Source organism: Triturus cristatus, chromosome 9, assembly GCF_964204655.1.
Source record: "Triturus cristatus chromosome 9, aTriCri1.1, whole genome shotgun sequence".
In the NCBI taxonomy this organism is placed as follows: domain Eukaryota; kingdom Metazoa; phylum Chordata; class Amphibia; order Caudata; family Salamandridae; genus Triturus; species Triturus cristatus.
In genome coordinates, this window is record NC_140592.1 from 1,290,982,627 (window position 1) to 1,291,007,606 (window position 24,980).

The 24,980-nt window shown below is 44.3% G+C and overlaps 1 protein-coding gene across 4 annotated transcripts in view; it reads right to left on the reverse strand.

The window, feature by feature from the left end:
- The window catches only part of FSIP1 (fibrous sheath interacting protein 1), a 941,373-nt gene that overhangs the window by 76,073 nt on the left and 840,320 nt on the right, over positions 1–24,980 (reverse strand). For 2 of the 4 annotated variants that reach the window (XM_085627479.1, XM_085627476.1), the window contains one exon: positions 6,535–6,940. The exons of 1 other annotated variant lie outside the window; for it this stretch is intronic. In XM_085627479.1, the coding sequence (XP_085483605.1) occupies positions 6,535–6,940 (406 nt within the window). The remainder of the gene's footprint in view (positions 1–6,534; positions 6,941–24,980) is intronic. One more of the 4 variants, XM_085627477.1, reaches the window with a different exon arrangement.

The following is a 24,980-nucleotide window of genomic DNA, read 5'->3' on the forward strand; positions in this document are numbered from 1 at the left end:
CAGGCCTCTCACCGCCACCCCTATCTGGTGCCTTGCAAGCTTCCTTCTCTATGGTGAATGACGTCCAGACCCCAGTGCTTTGCACCCACACGATCTCAGGGGGTGTCATCTACCCACAACGATACCTCAGACACCTAATCCTCCCGGGGTCTCACCGCCACCCCTCTCTGGTGCCTTGCAACCTTCCTTCTCTCAGGGGAGTGACGTCCAGCCCTAGTGCTTTGCACCCTCATGATCTCAGGGGGTGTCATCTACCCCTGCCTCAAGCACCCCACCACCACCGGCGCTCTGTCCAAGCAACAGAAATGCCCCCAACAGAAGAAGTAATCTCCTCCTCTCGGGGGTCTCACCTCCTGCAGCCCCCACAGATTCTGCGCACATCTCATCCAGTCAGGAGTCCTCCTGCACCTGACCATTTCAGGGGTCTCACCTTCCAAAACCGCTGCTGCCTTGTAGACCTCATTTTTAAAAGGTGGTTCTGACACAATGGGCCGCCCGGATTTTTCGCTTTTTGAGCACCTAATTGTTGAGCTTTTACTGTGGGGGAGCCTCATAAGTGGGACTCACCCACAGTGAACTCGGGATGTAAGAGACTGCATGGGGATTTTACTGGTGTTCCCCTGGCTTGACCAGGTCACTGCGCAGCAGCTTGAGAAAGGGACACCGGGCTGGTTACATGTAGACACATGTGTACCTGCGTGTGCACACGTGTAGGGGCTGCGCAGGGGAGAGTCCAAGCGTGCGCAGCCAAGGAGCAGGTGCAGATAGACTGAAGTGGCAGGACTTATGCAGAATAGGGTGGTGACATGGAATAGGCTTTATACGCTGGAAAGAAACATGCCAGGGAAAGTCATTGTGTTCTACTGTGTTTTTCACTTCATTATTCCCTTATGGGGAGGTGGAACCCGTGGGCTAGGGTAACTTCCATAAGGCCTACAGATTCCAGACATGCACTGAAGTCCACTGTAGCGGATGTGAAAAGAAGTATTCTGTAGAGTCCAAAGTCATATTTGTACTGCTTTTGGGTAATACAGAACTGTCATATTTCTCTGAGCCAGCCATGACCAGACCCAGGCTGAGGGCTGACCTCAGCTGGATGGATTGATAACCTTTCTTCCACAAGCTGAGGCCTCCTCTCCACGAAGAGAAGATGGGTGGGGCTACAGACTCATCCATTAGCAGCTGTCACTGGGTGCCAGGCACCAGGCTGTACCAAGGAGGGAAGGCAGTGAGGGGGGAAGGAGTTGGGTTTCAGAGGCCATGTGGCCAGAGACAATGGACGACGCCATTTTGAACAAACCCAGAGGCTGGACAAGAAGCCAGGCGAAAGGCTGGCGCAGGGAGCCAGTGAAGACTGCTCCCTGCAGAATGCACCCTCTTGGAGACCCAGAGGGCGAAGGAGATTGCTCCCAGTGGCTGGGGGACGCCACCCGGAGCAAGAAGAAGCGAAAATGGGACAGATCGGACCCCCAGGGGCTGAGATAAGGCCCCCGGAAGGTAGGCGACCTTTGACCCCTAAGAAGACCGCCGACGAAGCACGTGGGGCTCCGCCGCCGGTCTCAGAGATGCCCCCGGGGTGGGTCAGGTTCCGGGGGCTGCCCCTCAAAGAGAAGTCAAGCTGGGGGGTGCGCTGTCGCGCTCCGTCCGTGAAAGTGACCAGAGGGGGCCCGGGACACCATCCCCAGGCCCTGAGCGCCATCACGCCCCCCCGGGAAGAAGACTCTGGGGCCCGGGACCCCAACTCCGGGCCCCGCGGTGATGGCTGGCGTGTGGGAGGAGTGACATCGCAGGTTATGTTCAACCAACTGCATTGGGGGCAAGATGATGTGCATACATGGGAGTGGTGGTACTAGACCCCACCCCCACTGCGGGAGGGGTGGAGATGTTAGGCAAGGTCACAAAGTAATTCCAACAGCTTATGTATATTTGTAAATTGGTGCATAGTATTGAGTAGTGTGTGTGTTTAATAAATGTACTCTTACTTTTATAAAGCAAAGTACAGACTGGAAAATCAATTATTGAGTGTTATTTCTGCGCACCTGCAAATGGCGATTACTAGCCCACACCACCTCCCTTGAGTAAGCCTCAGACTGCTCTGCAACGCTACCCTCTGAGAGTCAGGTGCTACAAGTGGGTGTTTGGCTCCCAGTAAAGGACAAATGTAGTCATGTTATTTGTGCAGGCCTCACAGATGCTGCCTCGTTTTCCAACACTCATCCTCCCAGCATCCTCAGGTGTCTCTCACACCTCACCCTTTTCAGGGTTGTCACCACTTCCATTCCCTTCCGCTGTATTACACACCTCGGCCTCATCGGGGGTCTCTCCCCTTCCACTCCCTTTCGGTGCCTCACACACCTCAGCCTCTCGGGTGTCTCACCTTCCCCAGCATCATAGGGGGTCTCACCACTTCCACTCCTTTATGGTGCGTCACACACCTCATTCTCTCAGGGGTCTCACCTTCACCATCCTCCTTGGGTGTCTCTCACTTCTCACCTCAACATCTCGGGGGTCTCACTCTTCCACTCCCTTTCAGTGCCTAACGCACCTCAGCCTCTCAGGGGTCTCGCACTGCCACTACCTTAAGGTGCCTCACACACCTCAGCCTCTTGTGGGTCTCACCTTCTCCAGCCTCCTTAGGCACTTCTCAAACCTCATTGTGAGAAGTTGGCCTGGCATATGCTGGTCACTAGTTATAGTGGCCACCTTGCACCAGTCCAATTCGACTCTTAAGGTAGAGAGGTTTAAGACAACCTTTTAAAGAAAGCTATCCTAGTGGTAGCTGTGGAGATCAGACTTCAGGCTAAGTCTCTGAGGAATGTAAAGCAGCTTGTTTTACCTTATAATCTCTTGAATTACCAAATGAAAGGACACCACACAGGTATATATTGCAAATATATATGTATTTATTTCTAGACACACTCTACTAATCTCTTTATGAGATTAGAAGCCAGGTACACATTCAAATGTCAACAGTTCTCAATAAATTAAGCACAAATATGGCTGGAGCCCTAGGGGCGTACCAGACCATATACTAAAAAAATGGGTTAACAAAGTCGACTTGCAAAATGACAAGGCCTAGGGCCTGGGGAATCGCTGGGGCTTCACTACTGCAGTGTTAGCAGGTAAGTAACAAGCCCACGGGAGATGCGTGCAGTGTCTAAACACAGCCGCGGGTTCCCTATTGGTTTCAATGGAGCAAGTTGTGGTTTGTATTTTAAAGTTTTAGGGCACTTCTAGGAAGTCAACAAGTAAGCCACTTACAAGGTAAGTACTTTGAGGGCCAACACACACTTGGGCACCGGAGTGCACGAGTTACCTCACCCAGGGAAGCCGGGTGCATAGGTGTCTTTTGGTGTCGGGTCGAGGTGCTGTTTTCAATGGAGAATAATGAAGACTTGCTGCTTGCGACGACTGGAGAGGTGTCCGCTGGAATCCGAAGGTGGATTGAAGATGAAGAGGACCTGAAAATAGAAGGGACAGTGTTCAAGGTCACTTGCCAGCAAGATGGATGACCACAGATGTCGCGTTGATTCAGGTCGTCGATGGTGTTTTGACTCTTCGCTCACGAGGTCCAGGAGGGAACGACGATGACCAGCAGCTGGATTCAGAGTGTCCCACAACGTCTGCAGCTGATTGCGGTGTCGACAACCGGATTGCAGCCAACAAGCCTTGGCAACTGCAAGTCTTGTGTAGACTGAACATAGTCGATGATGCAGACCAGCAAGGTCTGATGGACTCACCCAGCAAGGGTAAGTGAGGGCAGGCCTGGAGCAACCAGGAGAGCCCTTTGAGTCGATAAGAAAGTCTTCGGGGGACCCACTAGCCAACGGGCAAGTGATCGCGAAGACGCCGCCTCAGGAAATGCTTCACAGGAGCCCACGGTCACTCGGGACGGGGTAGGCAGCTGATTTTTGGTGCAAGACCTGCTGGGGGCTTGGGACACAAATGGTCCAATGCACAGGTTCGTAGAACGTTGTTTAGGGTTTGCACTCGACAATAGTGCACGGTCCCCGGGTAATGCTGTTCCTCGTCACTCGTGGGGTCCACTCGCCACAGCTTCGCTGGGGACTCACAGGGGCCGTCGAGAAGTCAGGAAATCCACTCCCGGGGCAGCAGGGACTTTGAACTCTGGCGGGAGCGGGAAAGTTTGCAACCGTTGATTCAAGTTTCAGGTGCCTGCCAAGCAGGGGAGTCACTCCTTGACTCCAAGGGAGATTCTTCTGTCTTCCAAAGGTAGTGGAACGTCGAAGGGCCAGGATTCTTCTTTGTAGAGCGTCGTCCAGGGTTATCTGCTTTGCAATGGCAATGCTTGCTATCTTATAGTGAAGATAGGGGAGGGACTAGCTCTATGACCACTCCTCTAGGAGGGTCAGGGTAGTGGGTGGTTACACCCACTTCCCTTTGTCCAGTTTCACGCCAGAGCAGGGGCAGGTAGCCCCTGAACCGGTTTGAGCTGGCATATGCACAGAGGAGCCTACTGCTCCCCCAGTGCAGGACTTCAAAGCACTCTAAGAGTGCACCCACCCAGCCCCAATACACTAAATCCTGTCTGGGAGGTGGTGACAACTCCCTGTGACAGGATGCCTTTTGTTGGGCTTCCTCCACTGCGAGTTTCGGTCAGCAGCAGGAGGGCAGCCCAGTGTCTGTGCTGGTGGCATCCATTTTGTGATGCCAGGGCTCCTTTAGATTTCTACCGTTTAGTACAGTGGGTACATGTCATCCCCTCTAGAAGGGTGGGATCATACTCCCACACCAGTTACTGGTGTGGGGGTATGATTCCAAGTTGTTTGACACCAAACACGACATGTTTTGATGCAGTCATCCCAAAGTTAGCATTTACCGTGAGGTTACAATGCACTTAAGAGTATATGGTTTAACCGCATCCACAAACAGCAGCAGAGAATAGACTTTGCCAGCTGCAGAGGGGTCCTGCTCATGCAGAAGCACCCCCTCACATAGTAAACCAAGCACCCTGCCCTCAGGATTGATTGGGCCTACTATAGGGGTGGTTGATAGGTTTATATGTGTGTGTATGGTGAGATAAAGGAACCTATACCTCAGTGAGGAGTGCTAACACTACCTCACACAGGATGCAGTAGCAGGCCTGTGTTGTCAGATTGAGAATGCTTCCCAGGGGTGGCGTAACATTTGCTGCAGCCCCTGGTAGGCATGTGAAGTTCCAATGCCCTAGGTACCTAAGGTACCATATACTAGGGGCTCATAAGGTACCACAGTATCCAATCACTAGTGCATCCAATATGCACACCAAGTTGTTTAGAGAGATCAATGAGACTGGGGCCCTGATTAGCAGGGACCCAGCCAGACTATAGCCAGAAACCAGTGTATACATCAGAAAAAAGTGGGGGCAACATAAGTGCAGATCCTACTCTCCTACACTCATCCCTTCAGGGGTCTCACCCCTTCCACTCCCTTTCGGTACCCCACACACCTCATCCCTTCAGGGGTCTCACCCCTTCCACTCCCTTCCGGTACATCACATACCTCACCCTCTCAGGGGTCTCACCTTCTCCAGCCTCCTTGGGTGTCTCTCACTCCTCACCCTCTCACTTCTACCAGTCCCCTCCGCTGCTTCACACACCTTACCCTCTAATGGGTCCCACCTTCTCCATCCCACCCTCTCAGGGGTCTCACTTCTCCACCTACCATCCTTCTCCACCCTACCCTCTCAGGGGTCTCACCTTCTCCACCCTACCCTCTCAGGGGTCTCACCTTCTTCATCCCACCCTCTCAGGGGTCTCACTTCTCCACCCTACCCTCTCAGGGGTCTCACCTTCTCCACCCTACCCTCTCAGGGGTCTCATCCCACCCTCTCAGGGGTCTCACTTCTCCACCCTACCCTCTCAGGGGTCTCACCTTCTCCACCCTACCCTCTCAGGGGTCTCATCCCACCCTCTCAGGGGTCTCACCTTCTCCATTCCACCCTCTCAGGGGGTCTCACCTTCTCCAGCCTCCTTGGGTGTCTCTCACCCTCTCACTTCTTCAAGTCCCCTCCGGTGCCTCACACACCTCACCCTCTCAGGGGTCTCACTGTCTCCATCACACCCTCTCAGGGATCTCGCCTTCTCCATCCCACCCTTTCAGGGGTCTCACCTTATACAGCCTCCTAGGGTGCCTCTCACTCCTCACCCTCTCACTTCGTTCAGCCGCCTCTGGTGCCTCACAAACACCACCTTCTCAGGGGTCTCACCTTCTCCATCCCACCCTCTCAGGGGTTTCACTCTTCCACTCCCTTCCGGTGCCTCACACACCTCATCCATTCAGGGGTCTCACCCCTTCCACTCCCTTTCGGCTCCTCACATACACCACCCTCTCAGGGATCTTACCTTCTCCATCCCACCCTCTCAGGGGGTCTCACCTCCCCCATCCCACCCTCTCAGGAATCTCACCTCCTCCACCCCATCCTGTCAGTGGTCTCACCGTCTCCATCCCACCCTCTCAGGGGGTATCACCTCCTCCACCCCACCCTCTCAGGGGTCTCACCTCCTCCACTCCACCCTCTCAGGGGTCTCTCACCTCCTCTAGGTCCCTCCGGGGGGTCAGGAATGGCGGACCCCAAGCTGTCCTCCTCGGCTGTATGTGGACAAGAGAGCGGCTCACCCAAGAAGGGAGGTTTGCTGAACTTCCTCGAACGTAGCGCCTGGGACATGTAGTATCCGAGCTCGGCGCTGTGTCCGTCTTCACCTCCATCCCAGGACGGACTCCCGCTGCTCGCTGCTCCCTCCATGGCCCTGCTCCCTCTTCCAGGGGCTGAGGCCTCCTCCGGGGGCAGGCAGAGGTGAGGGGGGTCCAGCCCTCCGGTGGAGTGGCTCCGGGCCTCAGACACAGGCAGGGAGACAGTGCTGCTCTCCCCTCTCGGGCTCCAGCACTCAGACAGCAAGGCCCTCAGCTGCTCCTCCGACAGGCTGGGGCTAGGGGGGCCCTTGGGAGGCAAGGAGACAGGGTTAGGACAAAACACCTCTGGGGAAAACAGAAGCAACAGAGATACAGGGGGGAAGTCAGAGAGAGGGAGAGAGGGGGGGAGGAAGAGAGAGGGAGACAGAGAGAGAGGGGGAGAGACAGAGAGTGGGAGAGAGAGAGAGAGAGAGAAGGAGGGAGAGAGAGAGAGACAGAGAAAGAGGGGGTGAGAGAGAGGGGGAGAGAGAGAGGGGGAGAGAGAGATGTAGAGGGGGAGAGACAGAGAGTGGGAGAGAGAGAGAGAGAGAGAGAGGAGGGAGAGAGAGAGACAGAGAAAGAGGGATGAGAGACAGAGAAGGAGAGAGAGAGAGACAGAGTGAGATTGGGAGAGAGAGACAGGGAGAGAATGAGGGGAGAGAGGGGAAAAGAGACAAAGAGAGACAGCCAGAGAGACAGACACAGAGAGTGGGAGAGAGAGAGAAGGAGGGAGAGAAAGAGAGACAGAGTAAGAGAGGGGTGAGAGAGACGAGAGAGGGAGAGAGAGAGACAGAGAGTGGGAGAGAGAGACAGGGAGAGGGAGGGGGAGAGAGGGGAAAAGAGACAAAGAGAGAGCGGCATAAGGACAAAGACAGCGAGAGAGAGAGAGAGAGAGGAAACAGTTCAAACATCGCGACCTCAGCCATGTGTTGCGACAATGCAAGCGTTTAAGGGGGTGTGGGCTGGTTTTAGGGCTCATTGAGGGGGGCTGGGGTCAGAGTCGTTTTTAGGGACCAGGTAGTCTTTGTCGTTTTCCCTAAGTTAGCATGAGCCCAAGCCAGACTGTCCGATACTATACAAACATATTTTGCTTTGTGCCAGACTGTAACTTTCCCACAGAAACCTGCTGTTGTTTTTGCGTTCTGTCCTTTCTTAGGATGTAGTTTGAACATTGCACACAAGGTCGAACAACGATGCCCCTTGTTATTCTGTTCTGGTCAGGCCCTAGCACCCAGACAAAACATGCAGAGGCAGTGTGCTTACAAGTTCGCCAACGCCTTTCGGCGATGGCAGACATTGATCGGGAACTGAGTTAGCGATTATTATTGCTGATGTGTATACATCCTTGGGACACAATCATTTGGGGGTCAGACCTTTTACCCAGTCTCAAGGTAAGCCATCTCCTTACAAGGACTGACATCAAATCTTTCCTTAAAAGATGTGGAACAGAAATAAACAGCAACAGAAGCCTAAGTCTCGTGCTGGGTCACCACCACCTGAGGCTTCTGAACGTATATATGATTTACGTGATCGCTCTAAAATTAAAACTCCAGAGAGGTTTCAGGTTCCTGATACCCGTTCTCCTCGTTCCTTTCAGGAGTCGTAGGATCAACAATTTGGTGGAGGGGGACATCAGGATCGCAGACAAGGCGAGTCCACGCAATTTAAGCGGGACCCACAGCGCCAGTTTGATGTGAAAATCAAATGGGAGGAACCACCTCCGTATCAAGCCCTTTTTCAGGAGAAAAAAGTTGCCGCCTTGACTGTGAAGTATGCCCCAGATAGTGAGAACCCTTCTGTTGGACAGGAGTTGGGCAGTGCCTCTCCTCGACAGCGTGGTGGGAGTTACTGTAGTGTGGCAGACACTCTGCCAGTTTTTTGGAGGCGAAAGCAACGGACACATTTATAACTGTCAAAACCGCGGACACCCGCGTAGTGAAGCAGGGTCTAGTTTTTACCATATAGTGCCCCAGGCCCATTCTGTCCACATCTGAAGCATAAGAGTTTCAATTGTCCCTGCCAGCCCACAGACAGGGTTGTGTTAAAATTGTCCACACTGCATTGAAAGTCTAGGAGGCAGGAGGCACCTTGCCCTCCTGTATACTCAGATGTACATCTTTCTGAACATCAAGATGTAGCAATAATAGGATGTGTCTGTCATTTAGGAGAACGCAATTGGCCAAGAGTAGGAGTGGGGGCCAACTGGGACTTTCCACAGCTTTAGAAAGTACAAGTGACGTCTAACAATTTGTATTCTTCTGCTTTCTTATAAAAGGTTTCTGAGAAGTGACGAAAATCGTTTTCGATAAATGTTCAATTTTATTATGATTTACGGTCAAACATGAAGTGACCTTTTGGTAAACTTTTGTAATGTAGTGTCACTTCTGTGTTCCTCCTAATATTTCAGAAAAAGTGACCAGTGTGTCATGTTCTGCGGTCAAAGCACCTCATAGACTTTATTATGTAACCCTTCAAATAGAGGGTGATATTACACGAACCATAAATGCTGCTTTTTGGGACAACTTGACTTCTTCTTGTTAGATTTTATTGGCGGAGGTGGATTGGCTTCCCCCATTTGTTCTTGCTTGTCCTCGAGGCAAGGAGGTCATTGTTCCTTCTTCTCCCAGATGAGACTAAGCACGCCTATGCTTCTGAATGGGCTCTTGTATTAGCTCCTACCTTATGCCACAACCAAGCTGCTTGGGATGAGTATCCGCCTTTTCATGTTGTGCCTGTTTGCTCAACTACTCAGCCTCAAACTCAATATCCGATTAAACGTGACGCAAAAGCGTCAGTTAAATACATTCTTACTCAATTGGAATATAAGGGTGTAATTGAACCTTGTATTTCTGTGATGAACAATCCTCTTTTTTCGATTCTGAAACCTTATGGCTCATATTGCATAGTTTTAGATTACAGACATTTGAATAGCCATACCCCTACCTTTGCCGTATAAAATAGGCATGCTACAGCATTAGTTACCAATATCATATGTAAAAAGTATCAAACTACTTTAGATATTTCAAATGGATTTTTCTGTCACAATCTGGCTCTGGACAGGAGTGACTTGTCCGCATTCAGCGCTCTCGGTTCTCAGAAGCGCTATGCAAGATTGCCTATGGGGTATAAGAATAGCCCCGGTGTTTTTGTGGCATGTATAGTGTCCCTTTTAAATGAAATTGATACCGTAGATTTTTCATATGTTCAGAACGTTTACCTAACGGATGATGAACTAAATCCTCATTTTGCGTGAGTAGACCGCATTATAACTAGATTTGCAATCTTGGGATACAAATGTAACTTTGCGAAATCGCATATAGCTTATTTAGCCGTACCTTTTCTGGGTTATGAACTTACTAACAAAGGCAGAGGTTTAGCACCTCATTTTCTGGAGAAGTGTGCTCAATTGCAACCTCCGACAAGCCTCAAAAAGTTACAGTCCCTGCTAGGTTTTTAAAACTTCCGTCGAACATACATTCAATTTATGCCCAGCGCATCAAGCCATTGTACGCATTGATACATCCTTCTTTTTCTGCTTCCTCTTGGCTGCAGTAACACACCGCAGTGCTGCGGACGTTACAATCAGATGTGCTCACAACACATTATTTACTGACTACATTTAATACTACCAATTTGGTTATCCGGATTGTTCTCGGCTCAATCGGTTTCACTTATGGAACTTTTAATGAGGGTGACACAGTTCCCATATCCTATAAATCACATCTGTATACTGCGGTAGAGTTGTGTTTCTCTTCCACTGAGAAAATTCTTGCTTCTGTCTGAAAGAACACCCTTTTGCAGAAGGTAACCGCATTTTCCTTGTCTCTCCAGTGCCTGCTTTAGAAGCAGTCACGAAAGCTAGTGTTCCTAATTCTAAAGCTCTGCATCCTCGATGGATCCAGTGGGCTACTTCTTTGACGTTGGCTGATGTTGATTTGGTTTTTTGAACTGTTGTTACAAACTCAAGAGTCTGTATAGTATGAACATGTTCACCTGCGACAGTTCTTCCTCTAGACCAATCCAAATGTATCATCTACACTATAGGCTCAGCTCAACCGGCCATTGGTTCTAAACAAGCCTATTCTGAGGCTTGCGCTACTGTGATAGGTACAATAGTGGACGGAGCCTTTCAGTCTAACTTAGTTCAAACACAGTCCCTCTGTGGCTGCACGGCTCAATTGCCCGAACTGCAAGCTCTGTTTTTAGCTCTTGAATATGCAAATCCTAATTTGTTTACACTTATAGTGAGTGACACCTTTTACTGTGTACAGTCTTTCAATGACAATTGGAAGCAAAATTATTTTGGGGATTCTAAAGGTAGCACAATCAAGCATAAACTGCTTTGGGTCCGAGTGGCTGCTCATAAAGATCATTTGCCACTTACACATGTAGTCCATACTTTAGGACATCAACGTGCAGGAGCACACACTATTGGAAATCCACTGGCTGATGAAGCAGCCAAAAGTGCAGTAGCCACAATCAAAGTAGCGGCAGTTACTAAGTCTAAGACTAGGATTTACGATTACATATTTGCGGCTATTGCAGCAAACAAGGAGGGTACTCCTTTTCCGCAGGGTTTCCCTTTGCGTTATACTTATCATATGAACTTTGAAAATGTGCCATTTGTGATGATTCCTAATGTTGGTGATTGCTTGATTTCCAACAATGACCGCAGACTATCTCTCATTATAGCCGTCCATGAAGGCTTGGCTTCTGCTCATGCAGGAGTGTCAGCTACAGTTTCTCTTCTACAACAGCGTTATTGGTGGTGCGGTTAATATCAACAGACTCAGCAGACTCGTAAATATGTGCTTTGTTGTGATATTTGTCAACAAGTTCTACTGTCTCGCGTCCACCTGAGACTCATTTTTTTATTTCTAACCATCTATTTGGATGTATTTATCTTGATCACTTCGGTCCTTTAACATCCGACAAAGCATTAAAAAATATTTTGGTTGAAGTGGATTCTTGCACTAGGTCAGTGGTTCCCAAACGTTTGACTCCTGAGGACCCCCAGTAAGTCACTACTTGAAGCCGGGGACCCCCAAGCAATTTGTACTATTTAAATTTCAAACATTAAAACAGTAATTCGTGAAAAATACACAAACAAGTGCACACCAAACAAATACTCTAATAGCTAAAGACTTGATTATTTTATGCATAAAGAGAAAGGCCTGACAGTGGAACCTTCTACTTAAAGCACCTAACCTGTTTTGTCACTCCTCTCGTATTAACCCATCTATTTCCAATGGGCTTGGTGTGCACACTGAATAGTACCCACCATCACAGTACTTGTTCCCGGAGGAACTTAGACAATTGAAAACAAAGCACAGGTGCACCACTTATGAACAACTTTTGTCAAAAAGTAACGGACAAATTTTATACATCCAAATTCAACAAAGAAAAGTTAGTTCTTATTTTTCTTAATAAATGGAATCAAGCGGTTTATTCGTTGACTCGCAATACTTAATATACGCCAGCGACCACAGACTTATCGGGGTTGTCATTATTCCTGCCTTATTGGGGTGTTTTGCTTATCATAATTGCAATTGGACGTCTACTTGATTTAGAATCTTTAGAGACAAGATGACTTATACCTGTCTCTGAATATTTTGGATAGGGACTATACCTCATCTGAAAATTATACATAGAGATAGAACGTGATATTACTAAAATTGGATTCTCTGTCTCCAGCACTTGAGTGACCGTTACTGTGACTTTGACGGCGCCATTGCTTGCCATCATATCTCATTGGATGGGGAAGCATTTCCCCTTGGAGATTTCTCTATTCATAATAATACGCCCTGGAGATCGCTTGATTCCATTTATTCTGATTGCCCTGAAGAAGTCCCGCAAGGGGACGAAACGCGTCGGCTGTTCTGCGTGTTAAACGCCGTGTGTCATCAACGTGAAACGAAAATGAAATAATAAAAGAGATAAAGAAAAATAAGAACTAACTTAAGAGCTTTCTTTGTTGAATTTGGATGTACAAAATTTGTCCGTTACTTTTTGACAAAAGTTGTTCATAAGTGGTGCACCTGTGCTTTGTTTTCACTTGATTATTTTATATTGAAAATCTTTGCAAAAATCTAAAGATTTTCATGGGAATATTGGTGCTGCACCTCGGCGACTAACTTTTCAAAGTTTGCTTTTATTTTGCGGTACGAGGCTCCTAGCAGGGCCTTACTGGAAACCCAAAGCAGCCCTAGCAAATGCACCAAGCGCAGCGAGTGAGCCTGACCACTATAAAGGTAGCTTTGGGGGGTTCCCACCCCTCCAAGAAAATTAAGGAAAAATGGTGCATATATATGGTCATTATTTATTGAATTGTATTAGCTTTTAAAGCATAGTAAATGATGACATTACTGTGTACCAGGAATCAACGATCTTTGTTGGAGCTTTTCAATGATTCCCTCACTATCACCCGCCAACAAAGCCTCTTATCTCTCCAAAGCCCTGTCACATGTATTTCATTTGTTTCATAGCATCTCTCATACAGGTGTAGGGCAGAGACAATGAATCATAAGTGTGTAAATCAGTGCATAAAAAATGTTACACAAGGCAAAGGGGACTACAAGGTGTAGGATTCACATGTCATCTATAATGGTAGGCATGTTTTTTAAGAGTGCTTGGTCGGGAGAAGCACAAACTCAGGATTCAGAACAAAACACAGTGGTTAGCATTGACGTTAATAATAAGAAAATATTTCTACCCAAATAAACCTTTATTAGCAGCATCAGGATAATGAAAGACTGAAAGAAAACATAACTTACAAACTTGTACCATGCAGTTTGAATGCAGCTCTTTGATGGCATTCATAGCTCAAAGCGCTAGTTTATGATTGTAACCTATGAACTGCAAAGTAACAAACAAAAGCTCTGTGACAAAAGCAGTAACCCACTGAGCTATGCACATTAAATATTGTTTTTTTTTTTAAAATGCAAGGTACACGTTCTATGCATCAGGCATATTAAACCTCTGTGCTTCCTTAGAGGAGTCAAAGCTGCCACTAGACAAAACTCCCATCTCTCTCCAGCAGGTACATTAATCACTGGAGTTATTTTGGCACTTTTATTGTTGCTTTTCAAACTGCTGATTATACAAGGAACTTTGAAGTGCTTTTAAAACTGCTGCCTGTGGACCCCCTGGGAATGTGTCACGGACACCTAGGGGTCCACAGACCCCAGTTTGGGAACCACTGCACTAGGTTCTTCGGGGTTTGGCCACAGAGCTCTGCTTACGTTCGTACTGTTATAAAAGATTTGCATGTCTTTGTTGGGACATATGCCTTTGGCACTTTCCATTCTGATCAAGGTCTGACCTTTGCCTCTAAGGCATACCGTGATTGAATAAAGTCTATGGGAGTGCAGGTGCATTTCTCATCTCCATATAGGCCAGAGGGCAATTGTGTTGCGGAGCGGAAGAACCATGATTTAAAGCAGTCTTTAACAGCAAGGGTATTAGGTACGGGCCGTGGCTGGTTGGCTCACCTCTATGGGGTACAACGTGTACTTAATAATCTCCCTCTAAGATCTCTTGGTGGTTGGACCCCATGTGAACTGCTCTCTGGCATTGAAATGTCTCTACTGGAACTTGATGGTCTAGACATTGTGGTGGCTGCCGCAACCTTTGCCGTAGATAGCCACTATGCTGTGTTACAGGATCTACAAAAGAGTTGTGACGCTCTGGCAAAAACGCATTTCCCCTCATGCTCTCCAGCGGATACACCAGTTCTGATTCCTGTTTCTAGCTGGCCTCCCAAAGTTGGTGATTTGATTAGTGCGAAAATAACGGTCAAAAAAGAATTCGGACCAACATACCGCGCTCCTGTTGCTTCATTTCTATAGAACATGTCAAGTTACACCATATGGCCAATTCTTAATTGTATGCCTCGAAGTGTCCCACAAGGGAGTATTTCTTTACAGCCTGTGAGCCTAGTACCTTCTGATTCTCCCCAGCTGCCGGGAGGGGAAGTTAAGTCTTCAGTGGACTGATTGTCAGCTTTACCATTCTCAAGTCCTATAAACAAAATTGTGTATTCTGATCCACCTGCTTAGAGCGCGGTGGACCAACACGCCTCTGTTCTAGATTGGGACTATCAGCCTCCGCTGTTTCAGCTGGGTTTTTCTGGATACTATATAGATCAGGATAATTTCTCTTTGAACAGTTACTCTTTGTCTACAGTTCTCTCCTCTACAACGGCAAGGATTGTCCTCCCTTGGACATATGTCTGGATTGTGTTTTCCATTGTGTTCCTGGTCATGTGGATTGGATTTGTGACTGTGTTCTTCCTTTTGATTAATGGCCACTACCTTTCCGAGCGCACCAACGTGGCATCAGTTGACGGCATATTGGCCCCACATTCTTCCTCGCATAGAATGAAAAGAGACCTGTCCCTTGTTAACATTTCAGCGGTCCCAGTTTCTGATGGAATTATATGGGATAAAGTACCATTCGATGTATATGGTCCAACGGAGACCATACAGATACCATATGTAGTCTGAGTTTCTATGGGTGATGTGATTATACCTGGGCTGCAGTCAGATGATTGGGAGGACAATGCTGTGCATTCTTTGTTTTCTGAATTACAATACTAAACTGTATTTGATACTGAAGATTTATATTTCAATTCTACTGAAACTATGCCAAGCTATTTTGTTACCAACACTATGGGCATCAATTTCTGTGTAGAACTAACGGACAGCGGCCCTTTTTAACTATATTCAACGGGAGCATTGCCCTACTCCATCACAGGGTTGCAAAAGCAAAAATACACCATTTAGGCATTGTTTCTTATTTCTTTCAATTAGCGCCTGTGTCTTCAAAAAAATATATGTTGACCCAAAGTAAATTAATCTTTTTCTTTTCTTTCATTGGAAATGTAGCACTGAGGGATATGATTATTGGAAGGATACCATCGATTTAAAATCAGTATGGGGCACTAAGCCTTGGCAACCACTGAGTCCTTATTCTGTGCATGTATAATACTGACCCAAATAATTTTTCTTAATGACACAGTCCAACAAACTACTTGTTTGAGATTGGTTAAAGCTAAAGAATTAAATACTCCCACTATTCCATCATTGGCAAACTCATGCAAACTATACAGAAGATCAACCTAATTGCATGATAAGAACCTGTACATTTAATTCCCCTACAGTGAACCCAGCGGGGTGGGCTCTGTTGGATCAACATGAGGCAGGAATATTTGCTATAAACAACAAATATTATCCTAACATGGGTTTCTATTGGATAAGAAATAACATTGAATAACAATGGTATAGCAATTAAAAAAATAAATAGAGAAAAAGGTAAAATGTCTTGCTAAGTGATAATATTGATGTTGAATACTCACACTGCGAGTATACTTTCTAGGTTCGATCAGGTTCACCTTGAGAAAGGGGTGTAGTTGTGACTACATATACAGCAGCAGTTTAAACATCAGAACTATGAACTATGAATATGATTGGCCTTAGTGTCGGGCGGACCATTGTGAGAACTGATCACTACTAAGCCAGGGGTGTGGAATTTATTAAAATATCTACTTGTCCAAGGGGCAGGTTGCTTCATAAATCTACTTGTCCTGTAACAAAATCCATTTGTTCCTTTGGTGCCATGTAGTGCGGCGACAAATGATGGCAGCACTCTTATTATATAAGAGCTCTGATATATCCTATCTGATTATGCCAAGGCTCATACCATAGTAGTGTTTGAATACTTGCAATCCCGTAATGTTTCCACAGTTCTACCTTCTGGGGCTGAAGGTAGTGTTAAGCAATAGTTCCAGGGTTAGACTGCCCTTTTGAGTCTACGCAAACCTACTAATTTGCATGTTTTAAGGGTTTTCAACAACTCTTCTCTAATCTTTTCCCATACTGAGAAATGTTGGAAATTTACTCCTGACAATGGCAGATGTAAACCTTCTTCCAGAGTTGGGAAAAAAGTGGTTGGAGGGAAAGTGAACTTGCAAACACTCCGATTTTGCATGAGCAAATCTACACATGCAGATTTACTCATGCTAAAATGCAGTTCACAAATATTTTTTAGGAGTACTATTTCTTGTCCCACTTCTGTAAATTCTTTGGAATTCACGAAAGCTGTATACCCGTATTTGATACAAGGACATATACCATGGGTGCACTTTTGAGACTTTCTTCAATAATTGGGCCCCAATTTGGTCTGGCGTTGACCATAACCTTTTGTGTTTATTAAAATTCTGTCTTTCTCTCTGTATCTTCTGGTTTCACTGTGAGTGGCAGCATTCTGCTGTTTCACAAGGAGCATATCGGCACACAAAGTAGTTTTGTTCAGGGCCAGTAACTACTGTGGCAGTGTGTGCTTTTTGAGACCACAAACTATTTTTGCTTTTGCCAATGTTTGTTATAATGGTGAGGGTCTGGCAGCTCCCACACCAATAAGGTTTTTTTTTTAAAAACATGCCAAAACAAGTCACGCATCGACAAATATAAAAAGCTGACCACCAATTTCAGATGTAGTGGCTTTGCCAAGGCTTGTTTATTTTTGTTTCCCATAATCTTATTGAAACTGGTTACACTGATTTCCATTATGAATATTTTTGGGAAATACCAGCATGCATCAACACATGTTACTAAATGATGCTGCAAAGAAATGGTACCTGAAACTTTATAGTAGTTTAGCAAAATGTTTTTTTTCCATGCTTTCATTTTTTTTATCAACATTTTATTTTGAAAGCATAGAATAATCAATTTTTCTTTCAAACTTCTGCAAACATTTGCATAAAGTCAGAGATCATTCTGGGAGCATTATACGTAGCCTCATATTGCTAAACTTTGAAAACGCGTGTACACGTTTGTATTCTGAAACCACTGTCCGTAATGCAGTCAGAGCTTACAACATTTACTTAGAGCGCTCACCCTAATAATAAAGGCTTTCAATTAATGAACCATAACTACAAGTTGCAACAGCATTCACATATGGACAAAAATATTACCTTAACTGCAGGCAGTGCCCTTCTCTGATCCATAATGGGGTACTGCAGACTGGCAGCCAAAGGGTTTGTGCTGCAGGGGGTTGGGCCTACTTGTCCCAAGGACAAAATACACTTGAAAACATGTTGCCCTTGACCCCAAACAATATGCCCTGGGCGTCAGGCTATAGGAATTCCACATCCCTGCAAGCCTTGGGAAGTACAAATGTGATTGGAGGAAATTCTAGACGCATTTCTATTGGTCAAGAAATTTGTTTAAATAGTGGTTGCATCCTTTTGGATGTTATTCCCATCTGGACTTTGGAAGATGGAGGCTATTGCCTGATCTGCGCTATGGAAGATAGAGTAAATGCCTATGGTGCTAGGTCCTGTTTCAGGGGAAAAGGTTGTTAGGCATGACATTTGTTAAATGATAGCGTTTAGTTAACAAGACATGCTGCTCTCTTGGCCTAGATGGAGGACGTAAATTATGGTAATTTTTAGCAACGTGAGGACATTTGAAGAAACCAAGATATAGATCATATCTTGAGTTTATTTTTAATCCTTGGATCTCAGGAAAGAGATTTCATCCATTGCAAATAAAGAGGATTACAATTATACATTCTGTACTACATTCACACACAAGGGTACTAAGATACTGTTTGATGTAAGTAATGAAGCTCTATTGATATATCTACTTAGGTTATATTCAGAATCTATAGAGTCATCATTGCAGATTATTTATGTCCCCTCACAGACTACCATTTGAGATGTATTTATATGCAGCGCAGGGCATCTCTATAGTAGATATACACGAATTTAGATGAAAAACTAAAAGCGAGTGAACAGACACTTTAGGTATATTTTATTCTTTTTGTAAATGACTGTTGTATTGTTAACCCCTTCAGCGCTGGGCGAATTCCGCCGCGGTGCTGAAGGGTTCGAGCGCGGGCGGGCTCATGACGGAACGGTTCCGTCATGAGCACAGCTCAACCGTGGCTCATGACGGAACCGTTCCGTCATGAGCATGGAAGGGGTTAAAAAATGTATGTATAAATAACATGTGGATGTAAAAATTGTATTTTTGATTGTTGATGCATAAACAGCTTTTATTCTACTTGTGAATAACGAGAGAATTTTGGGTGCAAATACAAATCATTAAGGGTGGGCGTAATTGGCGGAGTACTACTACGCGGAATTACACGAAGGTGAACAAAAACTCCGTGAATTCTGTAACTTCGCTCCGTTGGACTCCCAATTAATAAAACAGAAACCTCATATACTTTTGGTAACATAAGTATCTCTGTCTTTACATGCTTAAATGCATGTAGCCATTTCACAAAAAATAAAATAAAAATTAACAAGCAGTGAGAGAGGTGATGCTTTTGGGATCCTCCCTAACCTAGGTAGAGAACCAAGCAGATGCCTTGAAAACAAAGAGCACATCTTTCTGAACGATTCGGTGGTGGTCCCATTCTCTTAGGACCACCCTAAGCACAGTTATGGGCAAAAATAAAATCCCAACCAAAGGCCCTGCAAAGTATTATGGGACGAGATTAACAGTGGGCAGTGAATATTATAGTATCCAATATCAAAATAATTTTACAAAGAGCTGCAATTCAACTAGTCCTTACTAGGTGTCCCTCACGAGTCAAATACAAAAGCATTGAAATTATTACATCAAGCTGCAGTTCCACTAGTCGTTACTAGATGTCCCTCACGAGTCAAATGCAAAAGCATTGAAACCCTTTCATGAAGCTGCAGTTCCACTAGCCATTACTAGGTGTCCCTCATGAACTGCAGCTTGATGTAATAATTTCAATGCTTTTGCACCTTTGGCAAAAGGTATAAACACGCTGATCTGGGAAAAGTGATTTTAAGATATTGATATTCAGTATCTGGCAAAAGTCCAATTTCTTTCCAGTGAGATAAGCGAATGTTAATCAACCTCATTGCTTCTGGACATGGATTAACACTGATCTTGCTATAACAGTCTGAATTATTTAGTTGTCTCAATGCTTCGCCATCATAGTCAGTCCTATTCATGACGACCAAATTTCCACCCTTGTCAGCCTCACGGATGACAAGGGAGGAATCATTCTTTAGACTATATAGAGCTCTTCGTTCGACAGTAGTTAGATTTTCAATGTTTCTCCGGCCATTACCTTGTATCAACTTGTCTTCTAGTCTATACAGATCTTCAGTGACTAGTTTGTGAAATACATCTATACTGGTGACATGTGGTCCTTGTGGCACAAGCTTACTTTTTGGACGTAGAAAGCTGTCAAGAGTAAGATCTTGTTGAATATCCAACTCATTGGCAATGCCCTCTAAGGGAACCTCCATGTTGTCTTCTAATGATAGTAACAGCGATACCTGTTTAAGATGTTCTACAGATACAGTTGAAGTCTCAACAATATTAGATGTACTTGATGTATCATAGGATTGATTAAGAAAAAAATGACATTTGAGTTTGGCATGCCTGGAAAACTTAAAAAGGTCTGCATGAATCTCAGAAAACAAACCTTTATATGATGTACAGAATCCTAGCCCTTTATTCAACAAGGACAATTCAGTGACATTCAGAATACGATCAGACAGATTGATTACAAGATTTTCAGTGTTAGGAAGAGAATAGTCAAGAGATCTAGGACATGACACATTATTTAGTTGTTTAATTTCTTCCGTTGATTCCTGGTGAGTACACCGGAATCTTTGTCTGTTCTTTCTGCGGCCCCCCGTCTTGTCGGTTTAGAGGCTTTTTTGTTGTTTGTTCCCTATACGGTATCGTAGCACCTCTTCTAAAAAAGAAGATGAGGAGGGGGCGACAATATCAGCATTGGATTAAATTGTATTATTTCCAGAAATGCCAGTTTCCTCAATAGAGGAAGCATTGGAACTACTCACTAAACTTGATATACTTCCAATATCTCCATCTTTAGGTTTAGGAATTTGAATGTTATCAAATTTTTGTGCAAAGGTGTAAATGCGTCCCTGGGAATAATCCCTATCATCTCGTGCTATTTTATTCAATTTTGTTTGTTTAATGAACCGTTGGTGGTTAGAAATGTGTTCCTTAAGGATAACACCATTCTTATCAGTAGCTTCCTTCAAATTTAATCCCTTAATTTCAGCCTCCAATTCACTTATTTCTTCTCTCAATCTTAGACACTTTCTGTCAGAATGTTCTATCAGGACCCTCATCATAACAAAAGACGAATTTTGTAAGTTTTCCTCCCAATCTTTAAGCAGGTCTGGGTCGAGATCATCAAACGTGGGGAAGGTTAAGATGCGAAGTCCACAGGGTATTTTTTTATTATCCAAATATCTTTTAAGCGTAACCCCGTCCCACCACTTTGAGACCTCAGCCTTTTTTAGACGTTCTAATTTTAGGAACTTAGCTTTTAGTCCCTCACCTGTTATGGATGTTGAAGTCATACCTTTTCTATATTCATCTGAGGTAAATAAGTCTTTCTCAAGTTCCTCTCTTCCATCGTCAAAGTTCATTCTGGCTTATAGTGCAAATGGGTGTGCAAGCTACCCTTATTTTATAAAGACACAGCAAAAAAAGGCAGTTAGGGAAAAGCTGCTGCACTACCCTCCTATACACACATTATTAAGTGAGGTTCTAAATTCAGGTTGCCCACCTCTCTAGTCCACTGCCTTAGGACAATAAACATCTAACACATAAAAAGAACAAACAGAGAGGCAACGTTCAGAGTTACAAAAACTGTACAATAGACATTTCAGTCCAAATTCTTCATTTCTTTAATGTCGCAAGATGATCAAAAACAGCAGCAGCAAAACAGCCAACGCGTTTCGCCCAATAGAGGGCTTCCTCAGGGCTGTGAAAGGCAACATAAATATATCAAGAAATATATCGTAATGCCATGTGAGACAAATGCTTTAAACAAGATTTAACAAACACAAATTGATTATCATCTCATTATTGACAAACAATTAGATCAGTTTTCTACTGTAGAGAGCAGCAGAAGAAAGAAAGGGAGGAAGAAAATCAATAAACACCCGAATAAAAAGTTTTTTTGCAAATAGTCGAAGAAATGGAGAAAATGAAAATGAAAATGAAAACACCCTGTGAGTGTCCGAAAAGTCCATGGAAAATCCTGATATATACATCAAAACAAAAGGCACCAAGTTTCCAAAGGAAAACTGTTAAATAGATTCAATAGATTAAAACATCTCACCACATTTACAAATTGTCTGACAAATGTAACGAACAGACAAACTAAAACGTGACACCATGAAACCAAAACGTATTAATTTGTGTATAGGAGGGTAATGCAGCAGCTTTTCCCTAACTGCCTTTTTTGCTGTGTCTTTATAAAATAAGGGTAATTGCACACCCATTTGCACTATTAGCCAGAATGAACTTTGACGATGGAAGATAGGAACTTGCGAAAGACTTATTTACCTCAGATAAATCTAGAAAAGGTATTACTTCAACATCCATTACAGGTGAGGGACAAAAAGCTAAGTTCCTAAAATTAGAACGTCTAAAAAAGGCCGAGCTCTCAAAGTGGTGGGACGGGGTTACGCTTAAAAGATATTTAGATAATAAAAAAATACCCCGTGGTCTTCGCATCTTACCCTTACCCACTTTTGATAATCTCGACCCAGACCTGCTTAAAGATTGGGAGGAAAACTTACAAAATTCGTCTTTTGTTATGATGAGGGTCCTGATAGAACATTCTGACAGAAAGTGTCTAAGATTGAGAGAAGAAATAAGTGAATTGGAGGCTGAAATTAAGGGATTAACCTTGAAGGAAGCTACTGATAAGAATTATGTTATCCTTAAGGAACAAATCTCTAACCACCAACGGTTCATTAAACAAAGAAAATTGAATAAAATAGCACGAGATGATAGGGATTATTCCCAGGGACGCATTTACACCTTTGCACAAACATTTGATAACATTCAAATTCCTAAACCTAAAGATGGAGATATTCGAAGTATTGGAAGCATATCAAGTTTAGTGAGTAGTTCCAATGCTTCCTCTATTGAGGAAACTGGCATTTCTGGAAATAATACAATTGAATCCAATGCTGATATTGTCGCCCCCTCCTCATCTTCTTTTTTAGAAGAGGTGCTACGATACCGTATAGGGACCAAACAACAAAAAAAGCCTCTAAACCGACAAGACGGGGGGGGGGGGCCGTAGAAAGAACAGACAAAGATTTCGGTGTACTCACCAGGAATCAACGGAAGAAATTAAACAACTAAATTATGTGTCATGTCCTAGATCTCTTGACTATTCTCTTCCTAACACTGAAAATCTTGTAATCAATTTGTCTGATCGTATTCTGACTGTCACTGAATTGTCCTTGTTGAATAAAGGGCTAGGATTCTGCACATCATATAAAGGTGTGTTTTCTGAGATTCATGCAGACCTTTTTAAGTTTTCCAGGCATGCCAAACTCAAATGTCATTTTATTCTTAATCAGTCCTATGATACATCAAGTACATCTAATATTGTTGAGACTTCAACTGTATCTGTAGAACATCTTAAACAGGTATCGCTGTTACTATCATTAGAAGACAACATGGAGGTTCCCTTAGAGGGCATTGCCAATGAGTTGGATATTCAACAAGATCTTACTCTTGACAGCTTTCTACGTCCAAAAAGTAAGTTTGTGCCACAAGGACCACATGTCACCAGTATAGATGTATGTCACAAACTAGTCACTGAAGCTCTGTATAGACACGAAGACAAGTTGATATAAGGTAATGGCCGGAGAAACATTGAAAATCTAACTACTGCCGAACGAAGAGCTCTATATAGTCTAAAGCATGATTCCTCCCTTGTCATCCATGAGGTGGACAAGGGTGGAAATGTGGTCGTCATGAATAGGACTGACTATGATGGCGAAGCATTGAGACAACTAAATAATTCAGACTGTTATAGAAAGGTCAGTGTTAATCCATGTCCAAAAGCAATGAGGTTGATTAACATTTGCTTATCTCACTGGAAAGAAATTGGACTTTTGTCAGATACCGAATATCAATATCTTAATATCACTTTTCCCAGATCAGCGTGTTTACACCTTTTGCCAAAGGTGCATACAAAAGAAAAGTTTCCACCTGGAAGACCCATAATTTCTGGCAATGGTTCACTGACTGAACATCTGTCAGAATTTGTAGACTTATTTCTTAAACCCTTTGTAATCAACTTGCCATCGTATATTCAAGATACCAAAGATTTTTTGAATAAGGTAGATGATGTACAGTGGGATGACAGTATGTGGTTAGTTACCATGGATGTCGAATCCTTATATACATGCATCAAAAAAGAGTTTGGGAGGATGGCAATAGATCTCTTTCTGGCTACAAGGAGTGCTAGTTTACTTGAACACAATGGCATGATCTTAGAAATGGTTGATATGATGTTAAGTAACAATTTATTTTTGTTCAACTCCGATTGGTACCATCAACAACAGGGCACGGCGATTGGATCGAAGTTTGCACCATCGTACGCAAATTTATTTATGGGATGGTTTGAAAAAACTTACGTCTGGTCCCATCAGCCAAAAATTGCACAACGGATGTACATTTATGGGGACGGTACATAGATGATATTTTTTTGATTTGGACGGGCCCTGAAATAAACTTGTTACAATTTTTTGATTATCTGAATGATAATCCTTTCAATGTACGCTTGACATTGAATAAATCCAAGACCATCTTTCACTTTTTGGACGTTGAGGCCTATGTAGAACTGGGAAAGTTACATACCACACTGTACAAAAAGGAAACAGCTGTCAACAGTACATTACATTTCAAAAGTGCCCATTCAGTCAGTACCAAACGTGCAATTCCTTTTGGTGAATTGATTCGTGTTCGACGCAATTGTAGCAACGACACACATTTTGAAAAACATGCTCAGGCAACCCTACAACGTCTTAAAAACAGGGGGTATAAAGATCAAGTCCTAAATTTGGCATTGGAAAAAGCCAAACATGTTAATAGGGCTGACCTCTTAAAACCCAAAGCAAGAGGAATCTTTCTCAAACAGGAACGCTTGGCTTTCATTACTAAACATTCACAACTCAACTAGGACGTGTACAAGATATTACACAAATATTGGAAGATTTTAATTGGCACATCTGGTGTTGGCTTACTTTTAAATGACAAACCATCGATCACATACAAAAGATCGGGAACCTTAAGAGAAGCCTTATGTCCTAGTTATACGGCATTAAGACAAAACAGTACTGAAATGTGGCTTAAACGTCCTAAGGGTTTTCATGTCTGTGGAAATTGTAATGTATGTCACATGGGTTTGAATAAGACCACCCGTTTTGCATATAACAGTGAATATTTACATGAGATCAAACAGTTTTT